This window comes from Aegilops tauschii, chromosome 3 (assembly GCF_002575655.3).
Source record: "Aegilops tauschii subsp. strangulata cultivar AL8/78 chromosome 3, Aet v6.0, whole genome shotgun sequence".
NCBI lineage: Eukaryota > Viridiplantae > Streptophyta > Magnoliopsida > Poales > Poaceae > Aegilops > Aegilops tauschii.
This window is the reverse complement of record NC_053037.3, coordinates 530,319,647-530,336,591: the sequence shown is the minus strand read 5'-3', so window position 1 is coordinate 530,336,591 and position 16,945 is coordinate 530,319,647. Positions and strand designations below refer to the sequence as shown.

Genomic DNA, 16,945 nt, shown 5'->3' with positions numbered 1-16,945 from the left:
CCTCCTATGGCCCATATGGCCCATATCTTTCCCCGGGGGGTTCCGGTAACCCCTCCAGTACTCCGGTATGTACCCGATACACTCCGGAACCCTTCCGATGTCCGAATACTACATTCCAATATATCAATCTATACCTCTAAACCATTTTGAGACTCCTCGTCATGTACGTGATCTCATCCGGGACTCCAAACAAACTTCGGTCACCAAAACACATAACTCATAATACAAATCGTCATCGAACGTTAAGCGTGCGAACCCTACGGGTTCGAGAACTATGTAGACATGACCGAGACACATCTCCGGTCAATAACCAATATCGGAACCTGGATGCTCATATTGGTTCCTACATATTCTACGAAGATCTTTATCGGTCAAACCACAATGACAACATACGTCATTCCCTTTGTCGTCGGTATGTTACTTGCCCGAGATTCGATCGTCGGTATCCTTATACCTAGTTCTATCTCGTTACCGGCAAGTCTATTTACTCGTTCTGTAATGCATCATCCTGCAACTAACTCATTAGTCACATTGCTTGCAAGGCTTATAGTGATGTGTATTACCGAGAGGGCCAAGAGATACCTCTCCGATACTCGGAGTGACAAATCCTAATCTGGATCTATGCCAACCCAACAAACACCTTCGGAGACGCCTGTAGAGCATCTTTATAATCACCCAGTTACGTTATGACGTTTGATAGCACACAAGGTGTTCCTCCGGTATTCAGGAGTTGCATAATCTCATAGTCAAAGGAATATGTATAAGTCATGAAGAAAGCAATAGCAATAAAACATAACGATCATTATGCTAAGCTAACGGATGGGTCTTGTCCATCACATCATTCTCCTAATGATGCGATCCCATTCATCAAATGACAACACATGTCTATGGTTAGGAAACTTAACCATCTTTGATTAACGAGCTAGTCAAGTAGAGGCATGTTGGAAATATGCCCTAGAGGCAATAATAAATGGTTATTATTATATTTCTTTGTTCATGATAATCGTCTATTATTCATGCTATAATTGTATTGTCTGGAAATCGTAATACATGTGTGAATACATAGACCACAACGTGTCCCTAGTAAGCCTCTAGTTGACTAGCTCGTTGATCAACAGATAGTCATGGTTTCCTGACTATGGACATTGGATGTCATTGATAACGGGATCACATCATTAGGAGAATGATGTGATGGACAAGACCCAATCCTAAGCATAGCATAAAAGATCGTGTAGTTTCGTTTGCTAGAGCTTTTCCAATGTCAAGTATCTTTTCCTTAGACCATGAGATCGTGCAACTCCCGGATACCGTACGAGTGCTTTGGGTGTGCCAAACGTCACAACGTAACTGGGTGACTATAAAGGTGCACTACGGATATCTCCGAAAGTGTCTGTTGGGTTGGCACGGATCGAGACTGGGATTTGTCACTCCATGTGACGGAGAGGTATCTCTGGGCCCACTCGGTAATGCATCATCATAATGAGCTCAATGTGACTAAGGCGTTAGTCACGGGATCATGCATTGCGGTACGAGTAAAGAGACTTGCCGGTAAGGAGATTGAACAAGGTATTGGGATACCGATGATCGAATCTCGGGCAAGTAACATACCGATTGACAAAGGGAATTGCATACGGGATTGATTGAATCCTCGACCCGTGGTTCATCCGATGAGATCATCATGGAACATGTGGGAGCCAACATGGGTATCCAGATCCCGCTGTTGGTTATTGACCGGAGAGGCGTCTCGGTCATGTCTGCATGTCTCCCGAACCCGTAGGGTCTACACACTTAAGGTTCGGTGACGCTAGGGTTGTAGAGATATGTGTATGCGGAAACCCGAAAGTTGTTCGGAGTCCCGGATGAGATCCCGGATGTCACGAGAGGTTCTGTAATGGTTCGGAGGTGAAGAATTATATATAGGAAGTCAAGTTTCGGCCATCGGGAAAGTTTCGGGGGTTACCGGTATTGTACCGGGACCACCGGAAGGGTCCCGGGGGTCCACCGGGTGGGGCCACCTATCCCGGAGGGCCCCGTGGGCTGAAGTGGGAAGGCAACCAGCCCCTAGTGGGCTGGGCGCCCCCCCATGGGCCTCCCCTCATGCGCCTAGGGTTGGGAACCCTAGGGTGGGGGGGGGGCTTCCCACTTGCCTTGGGGGGCAAGGCAACCCCTTCCCCCCTTTGGCCCCCCCCCCCTTGAGATCCCATCTCCAGGGCCGGCGACCCCCCCCCCCAGGGGGCCTATATAAAGGGGGGGGGAGGGAGGGCAGCAACACAACAGCCTTGGGCGCCTCCCTCCTCCCCTGCAACACCTCTCTCTCTCGTATAAGCTCAGCGAAGCCCTGCCGGCATCCCGCTACATCCACCACCAAGCCGTCGTGCTGCTGGATCTCCATCAACCTCTCCTTCCCCCTTGCTGGATCAAGAAGGAGGAGACGTCGCTGCACCGTACGTGTGTTGAACACGGAGGTGCCGTCCGTTCGGCACTCGGTCATCGGTGATTTGGATCACGGCGAGTACGACTCCGTCATCCACGTTCATTGGAACGCTTCCGCTCGCGATCTACAAGGGTATGTAGATGCACTCCCTTCCCCTCGTTGCTAGTATACTCCATAGATGCATCTTGGTGAGCGTAGGAAAATTTTAAAATTATGCTACGATTCCCAACAGTGGCATCATGAGCCAGGCCTATGCGTAGTTACTATGGACGAGTAGAACACAAAGCAGTTGTGGGCGTTGAGTTTGCCAATTCTTCTTGCCGCTACTAGTCGTTTCTTGTTTCGGCGGCATTGTAGGATGAAGTGGCCCGGACCGACCTTACACGTACGCTTACGTGAGACAGGTTCCACCGACTGGCATGCACTAGTTGCATAAGGTGGCTAGCGGGTGTCTGTCTCTCCTACTTTAGTCGGAACGGATTCGATGAAAAGGGTCCTTATGAAGGGTAAATAGAAATTGGCAAATCACGTTGTGGTCATACGTAGGTAAGAAAACGTTCTTGCTAGAAACCTACAAACCACGTAAAAACTTGCAACAACAATTAGAGGACATCTAACTTGTTTTTGCAGCAAGTGCTATGTGATGTGATATGGCCAAAAGATGTGATGAATGATATATGTGATGTATGAGATTGATCATATTCTTGTAATAGGAATCACGACTTGCATGTCGATGAGTATGACAACCGGCAGGAGCCATAGGAGTTGTCTTTATTATTTTGTATGACCTGCGTGTCATTGAATAACGCCATGTAATTTACTTTACTTTGTTGCTAAACGCGTTAGCCATAGAAGTAGAAGTAATCGTTGGCGTGACGACTTCATGAAGACACAATGATGGAGATCATGGTGTCATGCCGGTGACGAAGATGATCATGGTGCCCCGAAGATGGAGATCAAAGGAGCATAATGATATTGTCCATATCATGTCACTATTTGATTGCATGTGATGTTTATCATGTTTTTGCATCTTATTTGCTTAGAACGACGGTAGTAAGTAAGATGATCCCTTATAATAATTTCAAGAAAGTGTTCACCCTAACTGTGCACCGTTGCGAAGGTTCGTTGTTTCGAAGCACCACGTGATGATCGGGTGTGATAGATTCTAACGTTCGAATACAACGGGTGTTGACGAGCCTAGCATGTACAGACATGGCCTCGGAACACACGCAATACACTTAGGTTGACTTGACGAGCCTAGCATGTACAGACATGGCCTCGGAACACGGAGGACCGAAAGGTCGAGCATGAGTCGTATAGAAGATACGATCAACATGGAGATGTTCACCGATCTTGACTAGTCCGTCTCACGTGATGATCGGACACGGCCTAGTTAAACTCAGATCATGTTTCACTTAGATAACGAGAGGGATGTCTATCTGAGTGGGAGTTCATTAAATAATTTGATTAGATGAACTTAATTATCATGAACTTAGTCTAAAATCTTTACACTATGTCTTGTACACCGTGGTTCATCCGATGAGATCATAGTGGAACATGTGGGAGCCAACATGGGTATCCAGATCCCACTGTTGGTTATTGACCGGAGAGGCGTCTCGGTCATGTCTGCATGTCTCCCGAACCCGTAGGGTCTACACACTTAAGGTTCGGTCACGCTAGGGTTGTAGAGATATGTGTATGCGGAAACCCAAAAGTTGTTTGGAGTCCCGGATGAGATCCCGGACGTCACGAGAGGTTCCGGAATGGTCCGGAGGTGAAGAATTATATATAGGAAGTCAAGTTTCGGCCACCGGGAAAGTTTCGGGGGTTACCGGTATTGTACCGGGACCACCGGAAGGGTCCCGGGGGTCCACCGGGTGGGGCCACCTATCCCGGAGGGCCCCGTGGGCTGAAGTGGGAAGGGAACCAGCCCCTAGTGGGCTGTACACCCCCCCATGGGCCTCCCCCCATGCGCCTAGGGTTGGGAACCCTAGGGTGGGGGGGCTTCCCACTTGCCTTGGGGGGGAAAGGCAACCCCTTCCCCCCTTTGGCCGCCGCCCCCCCCCCCTTGAGATCCCATCTCCAGGGCCGGCGCCCCCCCGGGGGCCTATATAAAGGGGGGGAGGGAGGGCAGCAACACAACAGCCTTGGGCGCCTCCCTCCTCCCCTGCAACACCTCTCTCTCTCGTATAAGCTCGGCGAAGCCCTGCCGGCATCCCGCTACATCCAACACCACGCCGTCGTGCTGCTGAATCTCCATCAACCTCTCCTTCCCCCTTGCTGGATCAAGAAGGAGGAGACGTCGCTGCACCGTACGTGTGTTGAACACGGAGATGCCGTCCGTTCGGCACTCGGTCATCGGTGATTTGGATCACGGCGAGTACGACTCCGTCATCCACGTTCATTGGAACGGTTCCGCTCGCGATCTACAAGGGTATGTAGATGCACTCCCTTCCCCTCGTTGCTAGTATACTCCATAGATGCATCTTGGTGAGCGTAGGAAAATTTTAAAATTATGCTACGATTCCCAACAAGGCATACCAGGGACACTTGTTTTGTCTATGTATTCACACATGTATCAAGTTTCCGGCTAATACAATTCTAGCATGAATAAGAAACATTTATAATGATATAAGGAAATATAAAATAACAACTTTATTATTGCCTCTATGGCATATTTCCTTCAGACTCTAATATCACCATCTTCATATCTCAAAACAATCACAAGGAATCAAACTTCTCATAGTATTCAATGCACTTTATATGAAAGTTGTTATTATATCCCTCTTGGATGCCTATCATATTAGGACTAATTATATAACCAAAGTAAATTACCATGCTGTTTAGAAACTCTCAAAATAATATATGTGAAGTATGAGAGTTCATCAATTTCTATACAATAAAACCACCGCCGTGCTCTAAAAAGATATAAGTGAAGTACTAGAGCAATATTGCCTAGCTCAAAAGATATAAGTGAAGCACACAGAGTATTCTAATAAATCACGATTCATGCGTGTCTCTCTCAAAAGGTGTGTACAACAAGGATGATTGTGGCAAACTAAAAAGCAAAGACTCAAATCATACAAGACGCTCCAAGCAAAACACATATCATGTGGTGAATAAAAATATAGCCTCAAGTAAAGTTACCGATAGACGAAGACGAAAGAGGGGATGCCTTCTGGGGCATCCCCAAGCTTAGGCTCTTGGTTGTCCTTGAATATTACCTTGGGTGGCTTGGGCATCCCCAAGCTTAGGCTCTTGCCACTCCTTATTCCATAGTCCATCAAATCCTTACCCAAAACTTGAAAACTTCACAACACAAACTCAACAGAAAATCTCATAAGCTCCGTTAGTATAAGAAAATAAATCACCATTCTAGTACTGTTGTGAACTCATTCTTTATTTATATTGGTGTATATCTACTGAATTCCAATTTTTCCATGGTTCATACCCCCCGATACTAGCCATAGATTCATCAAAATAAGCAAACAACACATAGAAAACAGAATCTGTCAAAAACAGAACAGTCTGTAGCAATCTGGATATTTTGAATACTTCTGTAACTCCCAAAATTCTGAAACATTGAGAAAACCTAAGCAATTTTTTTATTGATCATCTGCAAAAATAATCAGTATTTTATCACGCTTCTGTGATTTTTAACAATTCTGAGACTGAGCGCAAAAGTTTCTGTTTTTCAGCAAGATCAAATCAACTATCACCGTAAGCTATCCCAAAGGTCTTACTTGGCACAAACACTAATTAACCAAATATAACTAGAGGCTATATGAAATATTTATTGCAAAACAGAACCTAAAAAGCAAAAATAAAAATAAAATTGGTTTGCCTCCCAACAAGCGCTATTGTTTAACGCCCTTAGCTAGGCATAAAACACGAATAGATCTAAGTGTAATCATAATAATGATAAGGCAAATCTTGAAAACTCATCTCATACTCCCTACGTTCAGCGGCAAGTTTTCTTTGTGGCAAGCAAAAGTAGTCAAAAGGGCTAAATTTAATAGGATAAGAATCCCCAAGTTCGATCTCGGGAGGAATAGGTTCCTCCTTCGGCCCTTCATATTGTATGACCAACTCATCGTTGTAAGCATTGTTTTGGCAGAAAGTCATGAGCTTGTGTCCAAGAGAGAAACCCAATCTGTTGTTTTGTATAGCAAAATTATCATTAAGCTCTGAAATCTTATCAACTAAAACATCGGTAGGGACTCGCTTTCTTAAATTTTCATTATAAGCAACATGATCTAGAAATCGTAAACGCATTATGTCCTCTTCATTAAAAAGAATTCCCTCTACGGGAGGATGACCACATCTACTTTATAGTGCGCAAAATTTCACTAGCTTCTTTCATAATAAATCTAAACTCATGAGCTAGAAATATAGTGGCGACACGCTTAACGGAAGAATGCTCAATATTTGAGAACTCTAGAAAGATCCTTTGTATGGAAGGATGCATATGAACAAATTGTCTTTCAAGTTCAACTACAAGCAAAGATATAGCATCCGCAAGGCTACTAGTTTTATGGATAATAGATCCACCCAAAGTGGGAAGCGCACCGGCACAAGTAAAGAAATCTTGAATAACCCCTTTTCCAATAATGTTGCCGCTACCTATGCGAAGCTTTTTAGTGTGTAGAATAGTAGATTCTTCACGAGGATTAGTGTTGGCAAAAGCATCAAAGTTTCCCCCATTGTTACTACTATCTTTTTCAGTGATAACCTCCCCAATTTCAGACATGGTGGTAGCAAACAGATCTAGCAAACGAGCAACCAGAAGGCAAACGAAGAAGACGAACGGAAGAAGGGCGAAGAAAAGGCAAATCTTTTCGAAAGTCGTTTTTAAAGTGGGGAAGAGGGAAACGAGAGGCGAATGGCGAATAATGTAATGCAAGAGATGAGAGTTTATGATGGGTACTTGGTATGTCTTGACTTGGCGTAGATCTCCCCGGCAACGGCGCCAGAAATTCTTCCTACTACCTCTTGAGCTTGCGTTGGTTTTTCCCTTGAAGAGGAAAGGGTGATGCAGCAAAGTAGAGTAAGTATTTCCCTCAGTTTGAGAACCAAGGTATCAATTCAGTAGGAGACAATGATCAAGTCACCGAATACCTGCACAAACAATCAACAACTTGCACCCAATGCGATAAAGGGGTTGTCAATCCCTTCACGGTCACTTGCAAAAAGTGAGATCTAATAGAGATAGATAAACGGTAAATTAAATATTTTTGGTATTTTTGGTTTATAGATTGGAAAGTAAAAGATTGCAAAGGAAGTAAATCGGAAACTAATATTGTAGATCGGAAACTTATATGATGAAAATAGACCCGGGGGCCATAGGTTTCACTAGAGGCTTCTCTCAATATAGAAAATATTACGGTGGGTGAACAAATTACTGCCGAGCAATTGATAGAAAAGCGCAAAGTTATGACGATATCTAAGGCAATGATCATGAATATAGGCATCACGTCCGTGTCAAGTAGACCGACTCCTGCCTGCATCTACTACCATTACTCCACACATCGACCGACTCCTGCCTCCATCTAAAGTATTAAGTTCATGAAGAACAGAGTAACGCATTAAGTAAGATGACATGATGTAGAGGAATAAACTCAAGCAATATGATGTAAACCCCATCTTTTTATCCTTGATGGCAACAATACAATATGTGCCTTGTTGCCCCTACTGTCATTGGGAAAGGACACCGCAAGATTGAACCCAAAGCTAAGCACTTCTCCCATTGGAAGAAAAACCAATCTAGTTGGCCAAACCAAATCGATAGTTCGAAGAGACTTGCAAAGATATCAAATCATGCATATAAGAATTCAGAGAAGATTCAAATAACATTCATAGATAAGCTGGTCATAAATCCACAATTCATAGGATCTCGGCAAACACACCGCAAAAAAGGTATTACATCGAATAGATCTCCAAGAATAACAAGGAGAACATGGTATTGAGAATTAAAGAGAGAGAATAAGCCATCTAGCTACTAGCTATGGACCCGTAGGTCTGTGGTAAACTACTCACGCTTCATCAGAAGGGCAATGGTGTTGATGTAGAAGCCCTCCGTGATTGAATCCTCCTCCGGCAGGACACCAGAAAAGGCCCCTAGATGGGATCTCACGGGTACAGAAGGTTGCGGCGGTGGAAAAGTGTTTTCGTGGCTCTCTCCGTTGGTTATGGGATATATGAGAATATATAGGCGGAAGAAATAGGTCGGTGGAGTCACGAGGGGCCCACAAGGGTGGGGGCGCGCCCTACCCCCCTAGGCGCACCCTCCGTCCTTGTGGCCGCCTCGTGGCTTCTCTGACTTGCATTCCAAGTCCTCTGGATGTCTTCTGGTCCAAGAAATATCATCGCGAAAGTTCTATTCCGTTTGGACTCCGTTTGATATTCCTTTTCTACGAAACTCTAAAACAAGGAAAAACAGGAACTGACACTGGGCTCTAGGTTAATAGGTTAGTCCCAAAATAATATAAAATAGCATAGTAATGCATATAAAACATCCAAAACAGATAATATAATAGCACGAAACAATAAAAAATTATAGATACGTTGGAGACGTATCAATCAACTTGAATCACTCTCTGTACTTAGTCTTGATCAACCTTGAATCTTTCCAACTCTCTTTATTTGGATGATGTCTTGAAGGTAAACATGAATGATCACACAATCTTCTTCTTCATGACATGCTTGCAATAAGCTCAACACTCACATGACCAATCTTTGGATAATTCCTTAATAGCACCTTGGTCAACTCATAAACTCCTTGAAACCAACACATGGACTTCAAGAAATGTCTATGGACAAATCCTTCAAATATAACTCAATGCAACCATTAGTCCATAGAGAATGTCATCAATTACCAAAACCACACATGGGGGCACCACATGTTCTTTCAGTAACCATTGTCCATTATGCTTTGTGTACTAACCCATGGTCTATGTGAGAGTTCTATGTGGGGTTAGGCATGTTTCCATGGGCTTGCGTCAAGAGGAAGATCTCATACAACCCATGGAGGATGACATCAAGTGGTGATCGTCATCAAGATTGCGGTGTGTAAGTTCAAGTGGAGCATCACGAAGAGATCATGCTTGAAGCTTGTCACCCATTGTGGTGAAATGGACTTGTGAAGATGTGCGAAGAGTGGCTCACCCATAGTGGAGTATGGGGGAGCAATCAACTAGTCTTCATCGAGCCAACACAATCAAGAAAGGTGGTCCAACTTGAGAGAGTCAACATCGTTATCGTCTAGCTCAATTGGACTATGTGCAAGGCAAAGGTTTGCCCTTGATAGGTTTTCTAGTTTACCGGTCTCATGCGCTTAGTTGGGAGACCGGGTTATAGGATCAATTGACGTACTATCAAGGGGGGCTCTCAAGATTAGTAGCTTGATCACATCGTTCATAGAGAACTCAAATCATTGCACCTTGCATCATCTTTCTTGGTTCGTGTTTGGTGTTTTTCTTCGTGAGTTTTAGAGCTTATGGTCATCTTCATGACAAGCTCGAGTTCATCAAAAATGGAGTCCATATATGCATCTTCTATGATGTTTTCGATGTTGGAGTTTTTGCCGGCTCTTCTCTCATAGAGGTTTCACATCTCTATATCATAGACTCTACTATCTTATCGCTATTGGATAGTATTTATCGTCATCTATCCAACAAGTTTTAGTTTGCTCAATTCGGAGCTCATATGCAGAAGTTATGGCAGTTCTGGTTTTCCTACTTCCATTTGTTTGCTTGGGCTATTTTGAAGCTCACTAGTGGTTGTACCGCCCTGGGCAGCAGTAGTACCGCTTGCGCGGTACTTCCGCGGTTTCAGTGTCACGGCCACTACCACTTGTTTTTGGGCTTCTGGACTCGTTTTCGCTTCAGCGGCAGTGGAGCGGAAGTTGGGCACGGTAGTACCTCACCTGCCCAGCAGTAGTACCTCTTTGCGGTACTTCCGCTGATGGACTTCCGTCACCACTACCGCTTATCTTCTTGCTTCTGTAGTCCCTCGCAGCCTCCACGGTAGTAGAGCGGTAGTAGGGCACGGTAGTACCGATGTACGCAGTACTACCGTCCTACCCTCCCTCTACTGCCGCTAGTTCCCTGTGTCCTGAGACACTAAGCGGTAGTACTGCTTGTGAGGACGGTAGTACCGCTCCGGCGGCACTACCGCACTTGAACTTGCATTCTCTCAGTGATACACCTAGAACTACCGCTCCAAGCGGTAGTATCGCTCTCCTGAGCGGTAGTACCACTTGTGTGCGGGCTGAAGGCATAATGGTTGGATTTTTCCCTCCTATAAAAGGGGGTCATCTACCCCAATGGTTCTTATCCTTTGAGCTCGTTTTTCTTCCCCCATTGTTGACCTTCTTTGAGTTGGCTTTCTCTTAATCCCTCCATGGATTCTTGCTAGTTCTTGAGGGAAAAGATAGAGGAGATCTAGATCCATATTTTCACCAATCACTTTCTCCTCTATGTGAGGGGAACCCCTTGGATCTAGATCTTGGAGTTCTTGGTGTTCTCCTTCTTGTTGTTCCTCTCATTTTCCTCCATAGCTTTCGTTGCTTTGGTGGGATTTGAGAGTGAGGGACTTGGGCACTCCATGTGCCCTTACTAATGCATTAGTTGCATCGATTTGAATTCTCCACGGTGATACGTGGAATTGAAAAGTTGAGAACCTTATTACTCTCGGGTGCTTGGTACCCTAGAGCTTGTTCCTCTTGGGTGCTCGGGAGCCCTAGCCGGTTGGAGGTGCTTCGAAGCTCAATCATTGTGGTGTAAAGCTCCGGGCAAGCGTCGGGACCTCCAATTAGGTTGTGGAGATTGCCCCGAGCAATTTGTACGTGTTCCGGTGATCGCCCCCAAGGGTTGCCAAAGTGTATGGGTTCGGTGACATTCCTCAAGGGTTGCCAATTATACGGGTTTGGTGACCGCTCTGACGGGTCCCTTAGTGGAATCACGGCGTCTTGCATTGTGCGAGGGCGTGAGAAGATTACGGTGGCCCTAGTGGCTTCTTGGGGAGCATTGTGTCTCGACACCGTTCGAAATAGAGATTATCATCCGCAAGGGTGTGAACTTCAGGATACATCGTCGTCTTCGCGTGCGTCGGTTATCTCTTCCCCAAGCCCTTTACTTGTGCACTTTACTTTGTGATAGCCATAGTGTTTCATGATGTATATGTTGCTATCACCTAGTTGTTTATCTTGCTTAGCATAAGTTGTTGGCGCACATAGGTGAACCTAGTCGATTTAAGTTTTTTGCTTGACAAATTAAATGCTAGTTTTATTCCACATTTGTTCAAGCCTAAACCGTAATTATTCTAAAGCGCCTATTCACCCCCTCTAGGCGACATCCACGATCTTTCAAACCGGTCTCCCAAGGTACTGCAGAACATTAGATGTGGTTGTTAGGGTTATTACATACATTTCATTGGTCAACTCAGACAACGAACTCATACCGAAGTCGCCAAAAAGAACTGGATTGAAGTTTCTCAGGGGATTCTACCCAGAGCCGATTCCCTCGGCAGCCCAACATAATCTACTTATGCGGGGATCTACAACTGAAAAGAACACGCTCATAGTTGCACATGCCCATTTTAATGCCGAGCCAAGCGGAACACTGTTGCATCGATATTCATCTTGTGCATGCCACACGCCCGTGGTAACCAAACATGACTTCGAGATTATGCGCTCCTCAATGATGAAGTAGCTTCTTTCCCGGTGATCATACCTCTAGATGGAACTTCTTTGTGAAAACTATCCTCGGATTTATGCCCAAAGTAACGGGCACCAAAATGCAGTGGCATCTAAGTGGTATTTGCTCAACCCCAACAATGATTTTACTAAAGCGGGAAGCATTCCCCTTTTCTCTTTTTTTTTTAGTTTTTTCTAACTTTTACTGTTCAAGTACGCGCAATCAGTGAATAGTGTCTACTGCACAAAATAGTAGACCGGAACAGAAACATTTTTATTATTTGACCAACCATCAGGAGAAGCAAATAGTGGGATAAATAAGTCCTTGACTGATTACTACCTTTTTTACACCACGACATCAGTGAACAGTGCACCAACAATTATCAGAACAAAAACTAGAACAACATTCAAATGAACCCAGAACTGCTAACCGAAACAATAGCACGAATAAACCGAAACAACAAACCCGAATAACCTGAAGCAGTAAAACCAGTAGTATAGAACAACACCTGAATAAACCGAAATATTTACTCACCTGAACCATAAGCCGAAACAGCAACCAAACTCTAACCCAGAGCAATACAACAAAATAAACCGGAACAATAAAAACAGTAAATCAGCACTGCGCATTCGCGTCAGAAGAAATACAAAAAACTGAGACTCCTTCTCCCTCGGTGCATTCACCTATGCAAGGAGAATAGTCGATGTTGTTGCCATCATCTACCTCGCCTTCTCCTTCCCTCTGGCCAACCAGATCGAGGCTTCAACCAAAATGTGGTCACTGACACGCTCCATTAGGACATTCTATAAGGAGCCAACAAGAAGAGAGAACATAAAAACAAAAAATATCACTCGACCAACCTCTTCACTCCATTCCCTATTTTATTTCTTTGACCGACTCAAAGAGAAAGAGAAAAAAATACAAGATAGTGGATCATCCGTAGAGGGTAGTGTTTGCTCAAAAAACTATTATAGAACCAGTTATTCCTTAGCGCCAAAATTTTCCGAAGTATGGATATACCACCTATCCTATATGATAGTTTGAAAAGCGCACTGGGTTGAACATCCTATTATCAGATTAACCATTCATAGATACTACGTTTAAATAAGCTATTCACCAATTACTATTTAATTTTACACCATGATGGATTTGGGGTTTAAATTACTTAAAAAATTAAAAAAAATTAATTTTATTAAATAAATTCATGTTTGAGAGAGAATGAAATAGTGCCGACTAGGAACTGTATATGAAATGTAGGTGAAAAAGATGGGCAAACTGGACAAGAAATGTTTCCCTACTATAGGGTCTATATAAATTGGTAACAATCTTTGTTCTCACTGTTGATCAATCAGACCATATGAGAATGAATCCAAATACATATTGCTACCGCGTCCATCGCACTTTTTTAACTTACAGAAGGGGAAAATATGTGCTTATGAAAAAAATATTAATAGGCCAGTCGGTTTACTTAATAATTTGTTAAATCATGTAATGTTTGTTACATACCTACACATGGGGTAAATATAGAATCCTTGTTCTCCTTCTCATTTTATTTTCTCCCGTAATACACATTGTTTTCTTGCCTATTTTGACATAATACAGACGGAGACGGTCATGGGCTCCGCACTTCTTTGATGCTAGTGGGCCTGAAAGGTTGAAAGAACTCCCAAGTAAAGGACAAAACACGGCCCAACTATCTTTTCAGTCCAAACCATGTGACCTTACCCGTAATCCCTTAAAAAAAATGTGACCTTACCCGCAAAAGCAAATCAATTCAAAATTTCAAACCACTTACTCCATCTCTGAACAGAATACACAATATATTAGCAAGGTTTCATACACTATTACTGGCAGTGTATTACATTACATTATATTTTACAGTACATTCAGAATCCAAATAGATATCGATCGACCTGGTCCGACGTTACACACGCCTAATTCTTGCCGCGTGCCCACGCAGAACCACTTAATTCAATCTTTAATTTATTTCACCCTTAATTTAACTAGGAACGATAGTAGTAGTAATAATTCAGATCCGCAGAAGGATCGATCAGTCATCACTGTGACTCCCTGGCTCCGAGGGCGCGCCTGGGCGCGGGCGTGGGCTTGGGCTTGCTGTCGGTCTTGACGGGGTAGGACGCCTCCATGGCGATGCCGCAGAGCCCGCCCGCAGCACCGGAATCCTTCTCCACCCTGATGTACCCCTGCTCCCCCCACGACGGCCCCCATGAGTTCTTTACCGTCCAGTACGCCTTGCCGTCCTCCGCCACCCCGTACCCGACCACCGCGACGCCGTGGTCCAGCTCCGTGCCGCAGCTGCCGGTGAAGACCCCCTCGGAGTAGAACATGAACGCCTTCCCGCTGGCCTCGACGGCCACGGACACGGGCTGGTTCGCCACGGCCTGGGCCAGAGCCTCCTCGCTGTTGGCCGGCACGTCCTGGTGCCCGTCGATGTGCACCACCACGGGGGAGTTCTGGGCCGCTCCCGCGACGTTGCAGGTGCCCTTGGCGGCGCGGTACGGGTACGCGGCCTCTGTGATGAGCCCGCCGTTGCTCTTGATGTACTCGAAGGCGTTGTCCATGAGCCCGCCCTGGCACCCTTCGTTGTCCGCCGTGTCGCAGTCGATGAGCTCCTGCTCCGAGAGGGACACGAGGCTGCCCGTGCGGATGGCGTTGATGCCTTCCACGGACACCACCGTGGAGAAGGCCCAGCAGCTGCCGCACTTGCCCTGGTCCTTGACGCCCGTCACGGCGCCCTTCTGCCGCCAGTCCACGGACGGCGGAAGGTCGGACACGTTCACTGCGGCGTACATGAATCCGGGGATGGACGGCGGCGTGGCCGGGGTGTCGCGGCGGAGGTCGCCGACGAAGGTGGCGCGGAACTCGGCCTGGCTCATGTCGCCGAAGCGGTTGAGGTGGAGGCGATAGGGGCGGTCGCCGCGCTTGTTGTGGGAGTGGACGAAGTGGGCGTTGGACTTGAAGGTGCCGAAGCGGCGGTGCTTCTCGGCGTGGTGGCGGGGCACGCGGTGCGCGGTCTGCCACCGCTCGTACAGGTCCCACAGCGCCTCCTCCGACTCCAGGTCCTTGTCCTCCAGCGGGATGGCGCCGCAGAGCTCCACCGCCGCCACGGCCAGCACGGCCGCCACCATGGACGCCACCAGAAGCTTCTTGCTAAGCTGCCCCATCGTGCTAGCTGCTACGTACTACCAAACTAGTTCAGTACCACGAGTTGTTTCCGTGTACGTGGTAGTGCACTGCTGGTCACGGAGCAGTAGCTGGCGTGGCTAGCTTGGAGTGTGAGATCGATGAGGGTGGAGGAGAAGGGAGGAGGTGTATTTATAGGTCGGGTCGTCAGCTCGATCGAGCAGCACTGAGAAGCTTTGGAAGCAAGCAGAAGCAGACCGATGGATTGGTTTGCGGCGGGAAAGACACGAGGAGGTTTAAATGGCGGTAACAGAATGCTGAGCGGAGGAGTGTCAGATTCTGCTCGGGGCGGTTGCCAAGTTGCGTGCGGCGGCGCTGGTATTGGGCGGCCACGAAGATTCAGGGCAGATTCACTGACCATTCCCGGTTCGTGGCCGAGGTGCAGGCCTGATTCATTCCTACGTCGTTGGATCGGGTCGCCGTGATAGTCTGCTGACCGTAGGTGTGCCGTTCTATGGATGCTGCGCCGCCGTAGAATCGGTAGATGCAGTTACTGGTGATACTCTCGATCATGGCGGATGACGACGTTGCCCGTTGAGCCGGTCGAGAGGATCAAACACGGTATTAATGGCAGTCGCGGGGGGCGGGGTGCTCGATCGTAACTGCACCGGCTGGCCGCCGCCGGCGGGGTAGTCTGCCGCGGTATTGCTCGCCTTCGCCTACCTCTCTCAAGTGTCAAGAGACACACTGTAATTAGGAGAATTGGCATTTTTACCATGCACGGATATACCGTGGATCCATCGTCCACTGTTGGTTCATGCTACGTTTTATGGTTTTAACAAATTTTATCTTATTTTGGAGTGTTCCATTAGTTTCCCTTTTTCATTTTTCGAAGTATAACATAATTTGTTGTTGTCTACCACCGCGCACCAGCAAATTCGATCAGAAATTAGTCCACTCTTGCTTTTTGGTACACAAGGAAACACCATGGTACACTTTGAAATAAGAAGAAAAATCAATGAAACATACGTAATAATCTGAAACAAGACAAATAATGTAGCACGAATGCGTGAAGCAATGACATACGATGAATGCATGCATGGCATAGTACCAACCACACACGACTCCGGGATTCTTGATCATAGTAGCTTCTTTTCCCGTGATCATTGCTCCAAATCCGCAAGAAACTTCTTTAGGAAAAACGACGTGGATATTAGTCCATGGAAAATATGTTGATGTATAGCTTTTCGGTGTGCCCGCCAAATCACCCATAAGCGACACCAAAGCCGTGATGAACATGTGAATAAATCAAGTTAATTTGTAAAAGGATTAAAAGAGAGAAGAATTGTAATACAATGTGTGTATACGTACGCTTCGAGGACCAATATAGATAGAGGTGCAAGACTTCTAAGGAAAGAAGCCTCATAGGGATAAGATGAAAATTATTTTTGTCTAATCCGGTGCAATTTCTAACTACCAAATGTATATCTCTAGCATCCCCTAGTGGTAGTACCGCAGACAATGGGAGTATTGTGGACGGTTGAACTCGAGAGAGACCAAAGGTAGAACCAACCGGCTGACATCGCTCCACAATCGGAGCAGGAGTGTCGTAGACAATGTCGTGTCCCAAATGCCTTGATTGTAGAGGAAGTTAACGAGGTGCGTAGGCGAG

General features: G+C 45.9%; 1 protein-coding gene across 1 annotated transcript; it reads right to left on the bottom strand.

The window, feature by feature from the left end:
* Positions 1-13,932: 13,932 nt before the first annotated feature.
* LOC109750242 (cysteine proteinase EP-B 2) lies at positions 13,933-15,418 on the bottom strand. Its single transcript, XM_020309203.3, has one exon. It carries the CDS (start codon positions 15,312-15,314, stop codon positions 14,187-14,189), a length of 1,128 nt encoding a protein of 375 aa, XP_020164792.1. The 5' UTR covers positions 15,315-15,418; the 3' UTR covers positions 13,933-14,186.
* Positions 15,419-16,945: the final 1,527 nt, after the last annotated feature.

Coding starts and splice junctions, on each gene's coding strand:
- LOC109750242 (XM_020309203.3), bottom strand. CDS start 15,314: ATGGGGCAGCTTAGCAAGAAGCTTCTGGTGGCGTCCATGGTGGCGGCC.